Source organism: Crotalus tigris, unplaced genomic scaffold (assembly GCF_016545835.1).
Source record: "Crotalus tigris isolate CLP2741 ecotype Arizona unplaced genomic scaffold, ASM1654583v1 scf7180000018485.2372832, whole genome shotgun sequence".
In the NCBI taxonomy this organism is placed as follows: domain Eukaryota; kingdom Metazoa; phylum Chordata; class Lepidosauria; order Squamata; family Viperidae; genus Crotalus; species Crotalus tigris.
The window spans coordinates 1,863,554-1,880,846 of record NW_024097033.1 but is presented as its reverse complement, the minus strand read 5'-3'; the positions used below and the strand labels follow the sequence as shown (position 1 = coordinate 1,880,846).

The window sequence follows — 17,293 nt, the reverse complement described above, 5'->3', positions numbered from 1 at the left end:
TATTAGGGAAATGGATATAGTGTCTATAACACTGCTCTTGGGATTTGTTCTTAATGCTTTCAATAATTATTGGGTCTGATTCTTGCTATAGATGTCTTATGTTGGTTAATAGAATATCACAAGTTTCTATAAATCTAAATTTCTTTCTTGTAAAACAAATATATTACAGACTTTTACCCCATGGATTAATAGCAGAGCTAATTCAGAAAAGTTGTAGGATTTGTACTGTTAAAGATATAAACTCATCCTGTTTATTTTTGATCAAGTCATACAATATTCAAATGAATGAACAGAGTTCAGTGCAATTAATGTATTTTCTGTGTATATAATATTGCAGTAGACAGAAAATATTAAGTTACTTGCTTTATATGAAAATTCTTAAATGTTTAAAATAAAATGTTTGTTTCATTGTTACTATATAAATCCACTATCATACTACATATATTCATATGTTATATTAATGTTATAAATGCTTGAAAGTACAGTTGCATGTAAAAGTTTAGTCATTCCTTGTAAAACGTTTGACAAATCCCCAAGTGAACAGAAGCTGATACACTTCTATATAATTATGGCAAATGCAAAAATTTGAACATCCTTCAAGTTGATTCAGCTGTTGTCCTCCTTTTCTGTAAAGTTGTTAGTAGTATTAAGTTACTAATGGTGAATGAATCAGATCTATAATTGCCTAGGGGAAATAATTAAATATTTTCAGGACCGCATACTGCCGCAGAGTTCCCAGAGACCGGTGAGGTCCCATAGATTGGGCCTCCTTCAGGTCCCGTCGGCCAGACAATGTCGGCTGGCGGGCCCTCGGGGAAGGGCCTTTTCTGTGGTGGCTCTGACCTGGTGGAATCAACTTCCCCCCGAGGTTCGAACAACTCCCACCCTGCCAGCCTTTAAGAAAGCTGTTAAAACTCTCCTGTTCCGGCAGGCCTGGGGCTGATGTCCCCGGGGGGGGGATATGATCGGACTTGCGGTATGATTGTATTATTTTATTGTTTTATTGTTAGATGATTGTTTTAATTTTGTACGCCGCCCTGAGTCCTTTGGGATTGGGCGGCATATAAATAAAATAAATAAATAAATAAATAAATTCAACAATCATGGGCTCTTTTAAGCAGATCTCTGACTATTTAAAAATAAAAATAATTTACTTTTGAAAAGCTAGTGAGGGCTATAAAATATCTAAACACTTATACTTATTTCAACTGAAAGAAACATTATTAAGAAATGGAAATTAAATGGAATGGAAAAGCTATTCAAACTTGCTAAACTGCATCTGTATAAATCCCAAATATCTTCCTGAAAAGGTAAACCAACACAGGAATACTTGGTTACAGGTCCATTGTATAACATTACTTTTCCAACAGTGGTCCACAGTTATCAGAAGGAAATCTTTTATCTGACATAGTTTCAGTAGTCATAACCTTAGTACATATTAATAAGCTTGAAACATTTTGGAACAAAATACTTCGGATTAATGAAACCAAAATTAAACTAATTGGTTACAACTACACAATACATCTGGAAGAGAAAGGATGAAGCATTTGTAATAAACAAAAAACAAGCCACACCTGTTCATTTAGTGGTTTATTAAACATACAATTTGACCAGAAATGCCTAAACCTTTTCATGCAACTGTAGATATTTCCCCACTTTTCAGCCATATAACAGTGAATTGTGATGACTACATTTAAGCAGCTGTCAGAAGCAACCAGTGTGTCTCTGCTTTCAGACATTCACAACATTTGTTTGTCATTACTGATGTTCATTGCAAGTCAGTGAAACAGTATCTAGTCTATCAGGACATTGCTACCTTAGCTACCTTAGAAAGAGGAAAGAAAATGAACCAATTACAAAGGTAACTCTTTGGTTAATATAAGATTTCTGATGGAAATATACCAAGAAAGTAGAAAACACAGATGAGAAATATTGGTTTAAAACGGGAATATATTGCCCATTTGTACAAGCCATTAATAAATTTGTAGCCATGTAACACTACAAAGAATTGCATAAAAGCAGATACTATCTTCACTCAAAGCAAGGTTACCGTACTTTTAATTTAAGATAGTCTTTTCCATAAACAAAAGATTATTAAAAAAAAGTTATTGGCCTCCCTTAACCATAATCTTACCGAATATGGGTTGACCCTCCAATTTTAAAATTACATGGGAACACATGATCTTATGTTCAAATAAACACAGTACATTGGTCCATTTGCACAAATGATTTCATAAGATAAAAAGAGAAATCTTAATTTAAATTATGTCAAAGCCAATGACTTTGAAACAGATAAACATTAACTATAAGAAAATTCAATTATGTAATTGAATCGGCAGGTGTGTTTGCAGTGTTTAGAGTAGAAATTATTTTTCATAATGAATTAGATTTCAGTTTTATATGAACAATTTTCAAGGAAGAATCTTTTTTATTAACAGCTGGAGAATAATTAGCCTAAAACCTTTAGAAAAACTGCATGAGGATGAAGAGAAGGTAAGATCTATTTATGTTCAACTGTTGTTTTGCAGTGAGGAATTTTATATTTCTACTCACAGATAAATTTATTATATATCAGAATTGTGAAAGCATTGAAATGAAAGCATGTCAATAGGAGCAAAGCATTCTTGAAATCTGAAAGTAGATATATCCTTTGGGAGGTTTAGGTGGCTGCTTCAGTTATTAACACACAATACTGGAACCACAAGTGAAATGAAGCAGTTATATATGCACAACTGCATGTTCAGAGACCTGGGAACATTCTTTGAAGCTACTACAAAAGTCTTTCAAAGGATATAATTACTTTTACATTTCAAGGAATAATGTTTCCTTCATGCTACTACCTGTTGTACAACTTACTGTATATGTAAAGTAAAATAAATTTTATAATAAAAATACTTTTATTATAAAAGGCATAATAAAATTATAAATACTTTGAGTATTTTTTTATCTAAAACTATAGAGGAGAGTCAGTTTGGTATTGTAATTAAGGCATCAGGATAGAAACTGGGAAAGCATGAGTTCTAGTCCTACCTTAACACAGAGCCAACTGGGTTACTTTGGGTCAGACCCTCTCCCTCAGCTCTAGGGAAAAAAACAGTGGCAAAATACTTCCAGAAATACTGCCAGGAGAAATGCAGAGACTTGCAGGAGTCAGCATGATTTGAAGGCACACACACACGGCAGAAGAGAGATTGAAATTATTCTTGTTCTGGGACAGATTGCGAAAGAGTATTTTGAGAGTTTTTACTAAAATGGGATCAATTGATAGCATTGGTTTGGACAGGTCTTCACAAATCTATTGACCAGGATCAACTGGCTGACAAGAACTTACTTTTCAGTAGTCCCTATTGTTGTTTGCTTGTTAACGATATTTGTAGCCTATCCAAATTGTGAAGGACAGTATGTATGTGTATAAATCAACTACACAATAAAAAGGCCAAATATCAGCATGCCTAGATTTCCTATGATGACTGCCCATAATCAAAAAGGCCCAAATGCATACAGGTAATTGTCGACTTACAACCACAATTGTGACCAGAATTTCCATTGCTATGCAAGGCGGTTGTTAAGTAACTTGCACCTGGGGTCTCACATACTGTGATGAAATAGTCCAAATGTGTAGTAGCAGATGAGGGTTCCATCACCACGGCATTCTGGTTCACCCTCAAGAGCTGGGCAGAGACCTTGATTTCTGCTTATCCTGTGAGCAGGAGCTTAGACCCCAGAAAGATCCTTAAATCATAAACCCTTCCTTTATTGAGTTTAGGGCAATTTTGATTGTATCATGTTTCATGTAAATATTGAATAACATAGGGGTAATCCCTGAGCTCACGATACACCATATTAGAGTCCTCCCTCCCCCAATTACCATGTGGAACCTCCATAATACCTCCAACTCTCCACTCTTGCCATCAGTCCAGAAGGATATTACGGTCATGGCAATGGCCGCCATCAAATTAATAGGTGAGCGGGGCAAATTTCCCATCTCCATGGAAGAGAAACAGCAACATTTTATTATTTTTATTTTGCCACCTTATCAAAGTAAGAGAAAAAGCTCCAGTCCATTTAGGTCTTTAAAAACAAGAATGGAGCAAGCTAGATATGTATTCATTCATGTAAACTGGTAGAGTATCTGAAAAGAAAGGCTGTGGTGGTAAATGGGGAAGAAGATAAGACAAAGTATGTATTGCTCGCTCTTGTATTTTGGCCCAGATTCCCACCAATGCTCAGTATATTTTGGAATGCTGAATCCATAACAATGTTTTGTGAGAAAACTTCTCATTCATTAAATAAGATTTACAATATGAGTATTCTAATACTTAGGCAGAAGATCTGTCTGATGATATCTACGCTGCACGTCATTCAAAATATGAAGGCAAAGAAAAAGCACGGTGGTCACTGTGGGAAAAGTGTCGATGTCCTAGAAGGAATAGGCAGGTTGAAATTAAAAGATGGAATTACATTTTTGTTTATTGCTAATAATTTCAAATTCTTCAACCAGGTTTCTCTTACAAAATTAGTTACGTTATGGGAGCTATCTAAACCTTACTTTACTAATGTTCAAATGAAAATTTACTATTGCAAATATAATGCTTGTTGTCAGCATTTGCACTTAATTCTTACACAGACCAGATGTTTGACATAATACTGTATAGCTGCACATGAATAAAGAAGTATGTCTTGATTTTCTTGCATAATTACAAAACCTTCACTTATGCAAATGTATTCAAAATTTTCATTTTGAAAAAACATGAATATTTTTAACACTGAATGTATCGGTGGTTTAATTTATTGCTTTAGTGGCATCTGAAAAGAAATATTAAAAAATGGGTTTTTAAAATCCGCAGAACTGTAATTTTCATTCTCAGTTGACTTATTTTTCTACAACATGCTTCCATTTTGTATAGCAAAATATTTGTTTTAATTGGGAACTGATGTTTGAAGGAATTTAAGTGAGAAAATAACCCAAGAACTATTTCAGGAAAAAAAGTGCAACATTCACACAACCACTGCAATCCTGTTATTATAAAACTAAGTTCTTTGCTTTCTGAAAATAAAGATATATGATGAGATAGTATTATGTGGTAATTTAAAATTTTAATATATAAACACAAAGCACAATAAAATACACTAGGAAAAACTCAGAAATTCTCAGTGAGCTAATGCTGGCAATCAAGTAGGATTAGCTGAAACTGAGCCATACTGAAGGGAAGGGGCAAGCCTCCTATTAAATGTAAGTTCTGGAACATTACAGGCTCGCCAGTATGTGTGAATAAAGCTTTAACAATGTGATTAATAGGCTGATTATTTGTTCAAGTGATTAATGGATGGGCCATCTGTGCTTCCTCCAAAGGTTGATGTTCTTGGGCAGAGCTCCATGTCAGAAACTTCAAGAACTGTGAAGGATTTTTTTTAAAAAAACAAATCACCCCTCTCCAACATGCATGTTTTTGGGTGTGATTTCCCCATGTCTTGCCTTTTGTAAATGAAAAGTGGTTTTGGAGCGATCAAGGGATGAAAGCAATACCAGACATTTCTGTAAAGTTAAAGGCACAATTTTGCCAAATGTTTTGACTAGTTGTGTGAATGCACAGATAAACCCATCTTCTAGGAGTTCTCTATGTAATACTTGCACGAATGAATGAATGACAATCTTATTTAAGTGCTAGAGGAAACAAGTCCACAAATGAATGATAATTTATCTGTCCATCTCTTGACATCTAGTAAGTAATATTTGGTAAAAGTAAAAGACTGTAATTAAATTGTTTTGCCAGTGTCAGACAGGGAGACTGTCAGGAAGGCTCAAAGAAAGATGTGATCACAACCATGACCTGGATGACTAAGAATCTCCATAGCCATTCCTTGTTGATCAGTTGGTAAAACAGTTTTGTAGAGCACAGAGAGGATATTGACATCTCTCTTGGGATTTTGTGATAAAAGTAGACCTTGCTTAATGACTGCCTTGTTTACTGACCATTTGAAGTTACGACAGCATTGAAGTAATAACTTTATGGACAGTTCTCGCATTTACACCATTGCCGTGTCCCCACAGTCACAATTGGCATTTGGGTGCTTTGCAACCTGCACACATTTGCAACTGTTGCAGTGTCCCACAATCATATGATTCCTACTGTACTTGCATGTTTCACAGCCAGATTTTGCTAAGCAGAGTCAGTGGAAAAGTCATAAGTAAAATTGCAAGTCGTACACAATGGGTTAATGGGTTAAACATTCTTTTTATACTTATAAACATATATTTAGGGTTGGTCATCCTGCAGTGAAAACATAATAAAAGCACCTGTCCTGAGCATGAACAAAAACATCACCTAGGAACCCATTGCTTTCAAGAATAGACTGGACAACCATTTGACAGGATGTACAAGGTGTCCTTCCTTGAGTAGGGTCTAGGACTAGAAGATCTCCAAGCTCCCTGCCCACTCTGATTCTGTTTCTGCTATTGTCACTGTGGTATTATGCATTTTCAACTAAGAATGATTTCTGAAGGTCATTGTAGATATTTTGGAAAAGACAAACAGCTACAAATGTCTTTCTTTCCAAAAGAGGCAATTGCAAAGAGTGAGGAAAATATAGAAGATGGAATAGTTTGTATGTGATGAACAAGGAAATGCAACTTTAGACTTGAATTTCTCTAGCTAGCCATGCAAGGCATACAACTTGGCCTGGTAGGAATTCAAAGGAGTTGTTACCATAGGCAGGATATTTGAAGCCTATAAGTGAGCCTCTGCAGCTTGACCACAAGGCCAGGTAACCTGAACAAATAAAGAATATCATGGACATAACCCGAAAGGTGGAAAAATTAGTAGCCACCAATCTGAAATCCATATATGGATTTCAATATGCGTATGCACACACACACACATGAGAACTGTTGTATATGTTGTAAAAGCTCTTGGTATAGTGCAGGGGTAGGCAACCTTGGCTCTTTTAAGTCCACAAGTCATGAAAGAGCCAAGGTCGCCTACCCTGGTTTAGTATAATAGCTGAAATATTGTTATATAATAATAGTAGTAGTAGTAAAGTTGGAAGGGACCTTGGAGGTCATCTAGTCCAACCCCCTGCTCAGGCAGGAAACCCTACACCATTTCGGACAAGTGGCTGTCCAGTCTCTTCTTAAAAACTTCCAGTGTTGGAGCATTTACTGCTTCTGGAGGCAGGCTGTTCCACTGATTAATTGTTCTCACTGTCAGGAAGTTTCTCCTTAGTTCTAGGTTGCTTCTCTCCTTGATTAGTTTCCACCCGTTGCTTCTTGTCCTGCCTTCAGGTGCTTTGGAAAATAGCTTAATTCCCTCTTCTTTATGGCAGCCCCTGAGATATTGGAATACTGCTATCATGTCCCCCCTTGTCCTTCTCTTCGTTAAACTAGACATACCCAATTCTAGCAACCGTTCCTTATATGTTTTAGCCTCCAGTCCCCTAATCATCTTTGTTGCTCTTCTCTGTACTCTTTCTAGAGTCTCAACATCTTTTTTACATCGTGGTGACCAAAACTGGATGCAGTATTCCAAGTGTGGCCTTACCAAGGCATTGAAGAGTGGTATTAATACTTCATGTGATCTTGATTCTATCCTTCTGTTAATGCAGCCTAGCACTGTGTTGGCCTTTTTGGCAGCTGCAGCACACTGCTGGCTCATATTTAGGTGATTGTCTACTAGGACTCCGGGGTTCCTCTCACAGTTACTACTATTGAGCATGGTGCCAGCTATGCTGTACTTGTGCATTTGGTTTTTCTTGCCTAATGTAGAACCTTGCTTTTTTCACCATTGAATTTCATTTTGTTAGTGCCCAGTGTTCAAGTCTGTCCAGATCCTTCTGTATCTTAAGCCAGTCTTCTGGAGTGTTGGCTATTCCTGCCAGCTTGGTGTCGTCTGCAAATTTGATGAGTTCCCCATCTATCCCTTCATCCAAATCATTGATGTTGAAGAGTACTGGGCCCAGAACAGAGCCCTGGGGCACCCCACTACACACTTCCCTCCATGCAGTTCCATGAGGACCACTCGCTGAGTACGGCCGGTCAGCCAGCTACGGATCCATCTGGTGGTGGTTCTGTCTACCCCACATTTTTCTATCTTGTCAAGTAGTAGGTTGTGATCTACTTTATCAAATGCCTTACTGAAGTCCAAGTAAATTATGTCCACAGCATTCCTCTGATCCACTAATTTTGTCACTTGGTCAAAGAATGCAATAAGATTTGTCTGGCATGATCTATTTTTGACAAACCCATGTTGGCTTTTAGTAATGACTTTGTTTGCCTCTAGGTGTTCGTTGATTCGTTGTTTGATTATCTTTTCCAGGATCTTCCCAGGTATTGAGGTCAGGCTGATAGGTCTGTAATTTCCTGGATCCATTTTTTTTCCTTTTTTGAGGATGGGAACTACATCAGCTCTTTTCCAGTCCTCTGGTAGTTCCCCTGTGTTCCAGGATCTTTGAAAAATATAGTTCAGGCTCCGATATCACATCTGCCAGTTCCTTGAGAACTCTGGGGTGTAATCCATCTGGTCCTTGAGCGATTTGAACTCATCTAGGCTGGACAGGTGCTCCCTAACCATTTTCTTGCCTATCTTAACTTGTGTTTCTGTTTTGTTTTTTATGGCACTATTTTTGATAGGTTGGTCTGTTTTTTCCCTTTGTGTAAAGACAGATGCAAAAAATGAGTTAAATAGTTCTGCTTTCTCCCTGTTGCTTGTCACCTTCTTGCCACTTCCACCCACTAATGGACCAATCATTTCCTTCACTTTTTTCTTGTTTTTTACATGTTGAAAGAAGCTTTTTTTGTTATTTTTGACTTTGGTCGCAAGCCTTAGTTCATTTTGAGCCTTGGCTTTCTTCACTTCATCTTTGCAGGCTCGGGCTATTTGCTGATATTCTGACTTAGTTATGTTCCCCTCTTTCCACTTTCTATACTTGTCCTTTTTATCTTTCAATTTGTCAGAGAGTTCTTTATGCAGCCATGCTGGTTTCTTTTGAGAGCTGTTGTTTTTCCTCTTTGTTGGTATTGTGCTAGACTGTGCTTTTATTATCTCATTTTTCAAAATTTCCCAAGCTTCTTGAGTTGTTTTCCCCTTGAGGATTCTCATCCATGGAATCCTTCCCAAGCCCTCTCTAAGTTTATTGAAATTAGCTCTCTTGAAGTCCAAGACTCTAGTTTGACTGTGTTCTATTGCTTGTGCTTCTATAATGTTGAATTCTAATATTGCATGATCACTTCCTCCCAGGGTTCCTATGGCTTCAACACCTTCTATCATTTCATCTCTGTTAGTGAGAATTAGATCCAAAATGGCTAATCCCCTAGTTCCCTTCTCTACTTTTTGGAAGACAAAGTTGTCTGCTAGGTTTGCCAGGAACCTGTTTGATCTTCCACTTGGTGCGGAGTTTGTCTCCCAGTTGATGTCTCAGGGTAGTTAAAGTCCCCCATTACTATTGTGATGTGCTTCCTACATACCTTAGTTAGCTGACTAGCAAAAAGTTCATCTATTTCCTCTGTTTGGTTGGGTGGTCTGTAGTATACACCTATGGCAATGTCATTTTCCCCCCCTTTTATATTGACCCAAATGCATTCAAGACAGTTTTTATCATTGTTGTGCTCTATTTCTGTGGAGATGTAGTTATTTCTTATATAGAGAGCAACTCCATCTCCTCTTTTATTTGGTCTGTTTCTTTTAAATAATTTAAATCCCTCTAGCTGTGTGTTCCATGTGTGGGTTTCATCCCACCATGTTTCCGTAATGGCAACAATATCGTATCTGCCCTCATTAACCTGAATTTCTAGTTCACCCTGTTTGCTGTTCATACTCTGTGCATTGGTGTATAAACATTTGAGTCCTTTGTGAGTGGCCCTGTGTTTCCTTTCTACATAACCTGTGTGGTGCCTGAGTTCCCCTATTGTCTTACCACCTATTTGGTTAGTGCACTTTATGTGGCACTCGCTATTAGAGGCTTCATTTTGCTTGATAGCAAGGTTGGTATTCTTGTCCACACACACATCTATGCTACATGCACTGATAGCCCTATAGTTTTTAAATTGCCGGGGACAGGGTTGTTCCGTATCAATTAACTCCCTGTCCCCGCTGTTTAGTTTAAATTTCCCTCCAGAAAATCTGTGAATTTATAGCCGAGTAACTCAGTCCCTTTTTTTGATGGATGCAAACCATCTCTTTTGTACATCTTTTGATTGGACCAGCTACTGACATCGTGACTAATATATCCAAAGCCTTCCCCTTTACACCACTCCTTTAGCCACATATTGAATTGTGCTATGCGCTGGCCTTTTCCGTTTTGCTCCTTATACACTGGTAAAACCTCTGAGAAAGTAAGCCTACAGCCTATTCTGCTAAGTTCTTTCCCCAAGCTTTGGAAATCATTCTGCACAGAGAGTACATCTTTTTGGGACAGATCATTAGTGCCAAAATGTACAATAGCCTCCACATCACAGTCCTTGCCTTGATTATTTTAGAAACACGCTTCTTGTCCCTACTGGCAGTAGCACCTGGAAGACACCTGACCTCTTTCAAAGCCTCTGTGTCCTTTCCTAAATTTACATCCCTTATAATTGAATCACCTACCAGAAGGTAGCTTCTCTTTTTGGGAGCCTTTCTATTCTTGCATGACTGATGTGCAATACCTGATTCACACTTCTCCCTGTCAAAATCTAGTTCTTCAAGTTCTTCTGCACCATTAACTGCAACGAAGAAGTATAGCCATTCCTCGTTTAGTGGCTACCTCATTTTGCAACCATTCACAAATACAACAGTAATTTAAAAAGGTCATTTTCCAACCAATGTGCACACTTATGTGCACATATGTATACTAAGATGAGAGTCAACAGTAAGATGAGAGTCAACACTTACGTGCACATATGTATACTAAGCTGAGAGTCAACACTAAGATGAAAGTCAACACTTATGTGCACATATGTATAGTAAGATGAGAGTCAACACTAAGATGAGAGTCAACACTTACGTGCACATATGTATACTAAGATGAGAGTCAACACTGTAACTATGAGACAACAATCTTTGTAGCACCTCCCTCTCTCCCTCACACACACACACACACCATCACACAAACGTTCACTTAGCAACCATTTCTCTTCTGTTTTAAGAAACAGATTGCTTAAGGGGAGAGTGTAAGTATCTTGCAAACCAATGAATATGAATCTAATGAAGGAGAATATTTGTAGCTCAGGATTGAAATGAGTGGTCCTTGGTACTCTCTGAGCTTATTTGTTTTCTTGCAGACATTTCATTACCCTAACTAGGTAACATCATCAGTGCTAGTAAGGAGTCCTGTTTGCTGTCAGTATATATTCTGGTGTCTTGACTGTGTGGGTGGGGGCAGTCTTAGGGATCCTTTAGTTGGGCTGTTTACTAATGGCTCTTTGCCATTTTCTTGATTGGGGTTCTTAAATATGACTATGTTACTTGTTAAAGTGAAATATTCTAAAGGGCCTTCATATAGAATCTCCTGGCCATAATGAATAGAATAGGAGTAGGAATAGAATTAGAATTAGAATAGAATAGAATAGAATAGAATAGAATAGAATAGAATAGAATAGAATAGAATAGAATAGAAATAGAAAGGACCTTGGAGGTCTCCTAGTGCAGCCTCCTGCTCAAACAGGTGAACCTATACCATCTCAGACAAGTGACTGTCCAGTCTCTTCTTAAAAACCACCAGGGATGGAGTGCCCGTGATTTCTGGTGAACTGTTCCACTGGTTAATTATCCTCACTGTCAGGAAGTTTCTCCTTAATTCCAGGTTGCTTCTCTCTTTCAAACTGTGTCATCTAAAATAAGGCTCACCTTTTCTCATTTCCATAGAAATGTTTAGAATAAAATCCTTAACAGCATAGTGTGAGGGGACTGGTACTATTGCATCTTTTTGGTCAAGTTCTAAATGATTAGTTCACAGCATAGAAGTTGTAGAGCAACGATGGATGAGTCCCAAAGGAAATTTGGCAGTGAACTCAATAATATAATCTTGGTAAAACACAGGTAGTCCTCAACATATGATCACAATTGAGCCTAAAATTTCCATTGCTAAGCCAGGCAGTTGTTAAATGAGTTTTGCCCCATTTTACAATCTCTTGCCACCGTTGTTAATGGAATCACTGCCATCGTTAAGTGAATCATACAGTTTTTAAGTGAATCCAGCTTCCTCCCTCTATTGCATTTGCTTGTCCGAACCTTTCTGGGAAAGTTACAAATGGTAATCACATGACCCAGGACAGTGCAACGGTCATAAATACAAATTGCCAAGCATCCAAATTGTGAACCCCTCACCATGGGGAAGCTGCAATGGTTGTAAATATGAAAGACAGTCATAAGTCCCTTTTTTTCACCGCTATTATAACTTTGATCAGTCACAAAGTGAATACAGGTAGTCCTTGACTTAAAACCACAATTGAATCCAAAATTTATGTTGCTAAATGAGACATTTGTTAAGTTAGTTTTGCACCATTTTAAGATTTTTCTTGCCACATGTTAAGTGAATCACTGCAGTTGTTAAGTTAGTAACATGGCTGTTAAGTGAATCTGGCTTCCCCATTGACTTTGCTTATCAGAATGTCACAAAAGATGATCACATGACCCCAGGACACTGCAGTTGTCATAAATATGCCAAGCATCTGACTTTTGATCACGTGACCATGGGGATGTCACAACGGTTGTTTGAAAAACGGTCAGTACCGTTGTAACTTTGAATGGTCACTAAACGAACTGTTATAAATCATGGGCTACCTGTAGTAAAAACTCAGGAATTTTACATTATGTTAACCAAAATTGAGATGCTGACTACAATTCAAGCCAAGTCCGGAGAGTTTGCTTTTGGTTTAGTTCCTAGCATTTCTTAAATTGGGCTGAAAATCAGGAAAACGAAAAGGATTATTTACAGGAGGAATCAAAGAAGGAAACAAGGAATATGCCCCATAATAAATGAATTGAAAATTTCAGTTGTCAACAATTTAGCATCAAGAAACATTGAAACTGAATATTACTTGCAGTCAAATAACTTCCAAATAAGAATATTCTGAGTGTGAAGAAATCAACTGATCTTCCTTAGCTGATTAACAGTGTGGATACCCTCTTCCAAGCAGGTCGGTATCCAATGCTAGAGCCAGGGTTATTTAGGAAGAAACCCAAGCCTGGGAAATTGAATCTCTTTTATCAAAACTAAACAAAAGAATAATCCAAGGGCTGTGTTAGTACAGTAGTCTTATAAAAGTGAGGGTGCAGGCAGAAACCACACCAAGAACATGTAGACTGGGTGATCTTTTCATCAAAAATCCTGAATAATTGAAATTCTGATGTGGAGCTCTGCAGGACAAACCAAATAAAAAAATTGATTATGGTTGATGACCAGAAATCCAATATAATAATTCAAATCTTTATTAAAAGGAGGCAATTTCTATCTTTCCCGACATTAAAGCCTTTTCACGAGAGCCAGTTTTTAGCATAATGTGTCCAAAGTTGGATGCATTGAGCCTGGTCATTTGTGCCTTGAGTGAGAACTCTGGGTCTATTTAGTCAATGATCCATCAGCTTCTTTCTTGACTGTCCAAAATATTCCCAGGAGTCTTCGCCAACACTAAGTTCAAAAGCCTCAATTCTATCCTGTTTCTTTAAAGTCCAACTTCTGCTTCCATAATGTGTCATAGGAAATATCGTGGCTAGTACGATTTTGATCTTTGTAGTTATAGATACATCATAGCCCATGAATATCTTTTCCAAGGCTTTCATAACTGTTCTGTCAGATACTAGTCTCCAGATTATTTCTTGATTGCTTGTTCCTTTACTGTTGATGGTTCATCCTAAAAAGCCAAAGTTGTCCCCCACTTCAATATCTTCGTTGTCAATTCTAATGCTGGTTGTTCTACCTGTTACCATTAATTTGGCCTTGTTTATATTTTATTCCCATTTTTGTACTGTGCCCTTTGACTTTGCATTTTGATTTGCATATCCTTTGCATTTTCAGCTATTAAGATAGTATCGTCAGCATAGTGCAGTATATTTCTTCCTCCAATTTTAAAACTACATTCATCTTCCAATCCAGCTTCCCTTCCCTTCCATGCATGGAATGAGTAAATAAGAAGGTATGCAGCCTTGTCGGACTCCTTCACTAACCTGGACTCAGTCTTCAATAAAAATAATGTCTTTTCTCTAATCAAAAGAGTCAATTTAATCATTTCAGCAAAAATTGTCAACTTCAGTCACTCCTCCACAATGCATAGTGCCTACTCTTTCCATCTCTGTGCATATAGTAATCTTGATGCAGTAATCATATTTTGAAGTACTCTTCCATGGCTTTTTTCTAACTGTTTATCCATTAATCCTAAAAGGAAAAGTTCTGGCTTTAATTGAACACTGATTTTTTAAAAAATCTCTGTATCAAAGTATGTATTTAATCCAATTTTGTTCACATTTTGAAATATTTGAAAGGCTTTTATACATTCTAGATAATTTCTCTGATGCCATGCTAATGTCATTTTATAAAAATTCTCTTTTGAATCATACCATGGAAAGTTCAGCCCTTTTGACCACATATTTTCCCATTATTCCATCGAAATAACTAAAAATCTTAGTCTCCTTTATCATACATTCTTTAATCTGTTCTTCCTGTTTGAAACTTCAACAAACTTACATTTTAGCAATTACATATTCATCAGTAAATAATTGTATTTCAAACTCTGACTTATTTTGTTCCATACCATAAGTCTTTTATACGTTTAAAATTTTTCAAATAACTGTAAATGGGAACATGAGCAACTACTCTATATCCTTCTGCTATTAATTGCTCTTGATTTGATTTTAAATTCCACTTGATAGTTTTCCAGTAAATCCTAGTACATCAGCCATTTATCTTTCTCTGGCAATTCTCTTCTATAATATGTTTCTTGAACTGAGATATAAAGATATTTTCAAACACAACCTGGGTTTATGTCTATTCCATATTCTGAATATGGCATGCCTAATAAAATGATTTTTAAAATCCACATCAATTTTAACTTTATTATACCATAAATATCCATACCATCTGAACCTTTCTAACTGTAAAAGTCTCTTGTTTTCTCAGCAACATCCATTCTTTCATCCAGACCAAGCAACCAGCAGCAAATTATAATTTCAAATTTGGTAAACCTAATCTTTCTCTTTCCTTTGCATGCCTAACTTTAATTTGTGGCATTTCCTTTGCCATAAAAATTTAGATATGTCTTTGTGGCATTGTATGTCTGTGGTCAAAAGAGGTATTGCCTGAAACAAAAACATCATTCTTGGCAAAACGTTTTTATCAAATAAATTCTCCCCAACAGACTTTTCTATAATTAATGAAGCACATACTGACTCCTTTTGGGAGGGGGCTTTTCAATTATTCAGCATACATTGGCAGTAATGTCTCATGTTTTTTGGCCTTTTCTAAAGTCAGTTTAAACCTCTGGCATTTGTTTTCCTAGAAAAGATCTGTGTTGGATGATCTTAAACTAATGTTAGCATGTGAAATTAAGGACATTGTATGGTTTGCACAGTCTGCTTGCAGTTTTTCTTTTAGTGTTGGAAACTAGATTGACTTCTTCCAGTTGGTTAGTCTCCATGTCTTTCTCCAGATTTGCTGTCATAGCTTGGTTAGAACTGACTAGTTTATGTTCTTTTGGTTGCCATATTTCATTATGGGTATTCCATCAGTTCCTATAAATTCTCAACTTGGTAATGATTGGAATGCTGATCTGATTTCATATTCTACTACCAGAGGTTCTTATAAGAAATAGATCCTAAGATACCTTATATGCTGATATCTCTACTATATAGTATATTCAGTATTTCAAGTTTTCCTTTTTTCCCCCACGTTTTCAGATGTTGTAATACTGCTTTTTGTCTTTTCTAAAAGCTCTTTAGTTTAATTCTTTTCTGAGATTTTTTTTCTGTTTCCTGGCTTTGGCTTCTCTTCTGTTCTTGCCAATTTCTAATTTATTCTAACATCCAATTTGCTTTCTTCTCTTACTTCATTTACAGCAGTTTCCTTTCATAAATTGTTATCCTTAACAATTTCTTTATTTCATAATTCTGTATTAATGAGGTTCAGGAAAGCTATTCCCAATGTTCTTCTTTAAAATGGTGGATATATATTCAAGATTACATCATATAAATTGACTGGCTTTCTTCTTCTTTAGTTTAACTTGAAGCTTGCATAGGAGCCGTTTATGATGTATTCCAGTCATGTCTTTGATGTTATAACGGAGCTCCATATACTTTTAGCAGTAATATCGTCAATAGAATAAAATCAAATCAAATGGAAAAGATATAACCTAGAAAAATATGCTCCATAGACTTGATCACATGGGTATTAACTCTATAATACAGGATTTTTTGGCACCTTTCTTATATTGTGATTCCAAGAAATTAAAAAGAATACAATCTTTGCTATCTTCTCTTTCATCAGTTGCAGCAATCTCTTTTCACATTCATCCTTTACTATTAAGGTGATCTTATTTTTAAAAGATGTAGGACAGATAGAATCACAGAAAGATTATGTATTGTTCCATAAATGAAACATTAACAAGACTGATTAAAAATATAAAAAACTTTGTATACAGTGGAAAGAGTATGTTTTTGTTCCTAAGTTTCCTTTAAATTAAATTTGTTAAGAGATTTTATAGATTCTCCTCCATCATCTTATTGTTCATCAGATCATTTCTAATGAAAGAAACTAGAGTTTATTTTATTTCATTATAGATCATATAGCAGAAATTTTGAGGAACAAGATGCATCACTGAAAGAAAAACAAGCAAATTCTAATTTAACAGCTTATATTTCGGAAAACACTGCAGGCATAACTTCAGAAGTCTACAATTCTCAGTACTTGGGAACATCAGAGTCTTCGGGGAAAAATCAATCAATGGTAATGCACACAATTAATGAATACACAATTTAAATATAAGGATTTAATTATTGAGTTTACTGAAGAGCAGTTAAAAGGACCAAACTGAGCTACTTAGCAATCCTGCTTAGATCATTTGTTATAAAGTGTTTTGTTGTCGTTCATTAAAGCATTTTTAATATACCCGAATACTTTGTTTTATGTAAACCTCCTAATAATGCTTTTTTTTTAGCTATAAGACTTAGTTGGAAAAATATACACACATACACACACCATCCAGGTGAACGCAGTGAGATTAATTTTCAGTAGACAGTATTGCATTGAAGAAGTGCAATTCAATACATATTTGTTTCATTGCAATAATTTATTTATTTGGGTGTAGTGTGTAAGACTATATTGCATGAGG

General features: G+C 36.3%; 1 protein-coding gene across 5 annotated transcripts in view; it reads left to right on the top strand.

Moving 5' to 3' along the window:
- KANSL1L (KAT8 regulatory NSL complex subunit 1 like) overlaps positions 1-17,293 on the top strand; it is a 60,389-nt gene that overhangs the window by 39,088 nt on the left and 4,008 nt on the right. For 4 of the 5 annotated variants that reach the window (XR_005557865.1, XR_005557864.1, XR_005557863.1 and 1 more), the window contains 4 exons: positions 1,736-1,861; positions 2,439-2,493; positions 4,324-4,433; positions 16,743-16,908. Coding sequence is in view for 1 of the 5 variants with exons in the window: in XM_039352953.1 (XP_039208887.1) it covers positions 1,736-1,861; positions 2,439-2,493; positions 4,324-4,433; positions 16,743-16,908 (457 nt within the window). In the remaining 4 variants the exon portion in view is untranslated. The remainder of the gene's footprint in view (positions 1-1,735; positions 1,862-2,438; positions 2,494-4,323; positions 4,434-16,742; positions 16,909-17,293) is intronic. The other variant, XR_005557866.1, reaches the window with a different exon arrangement.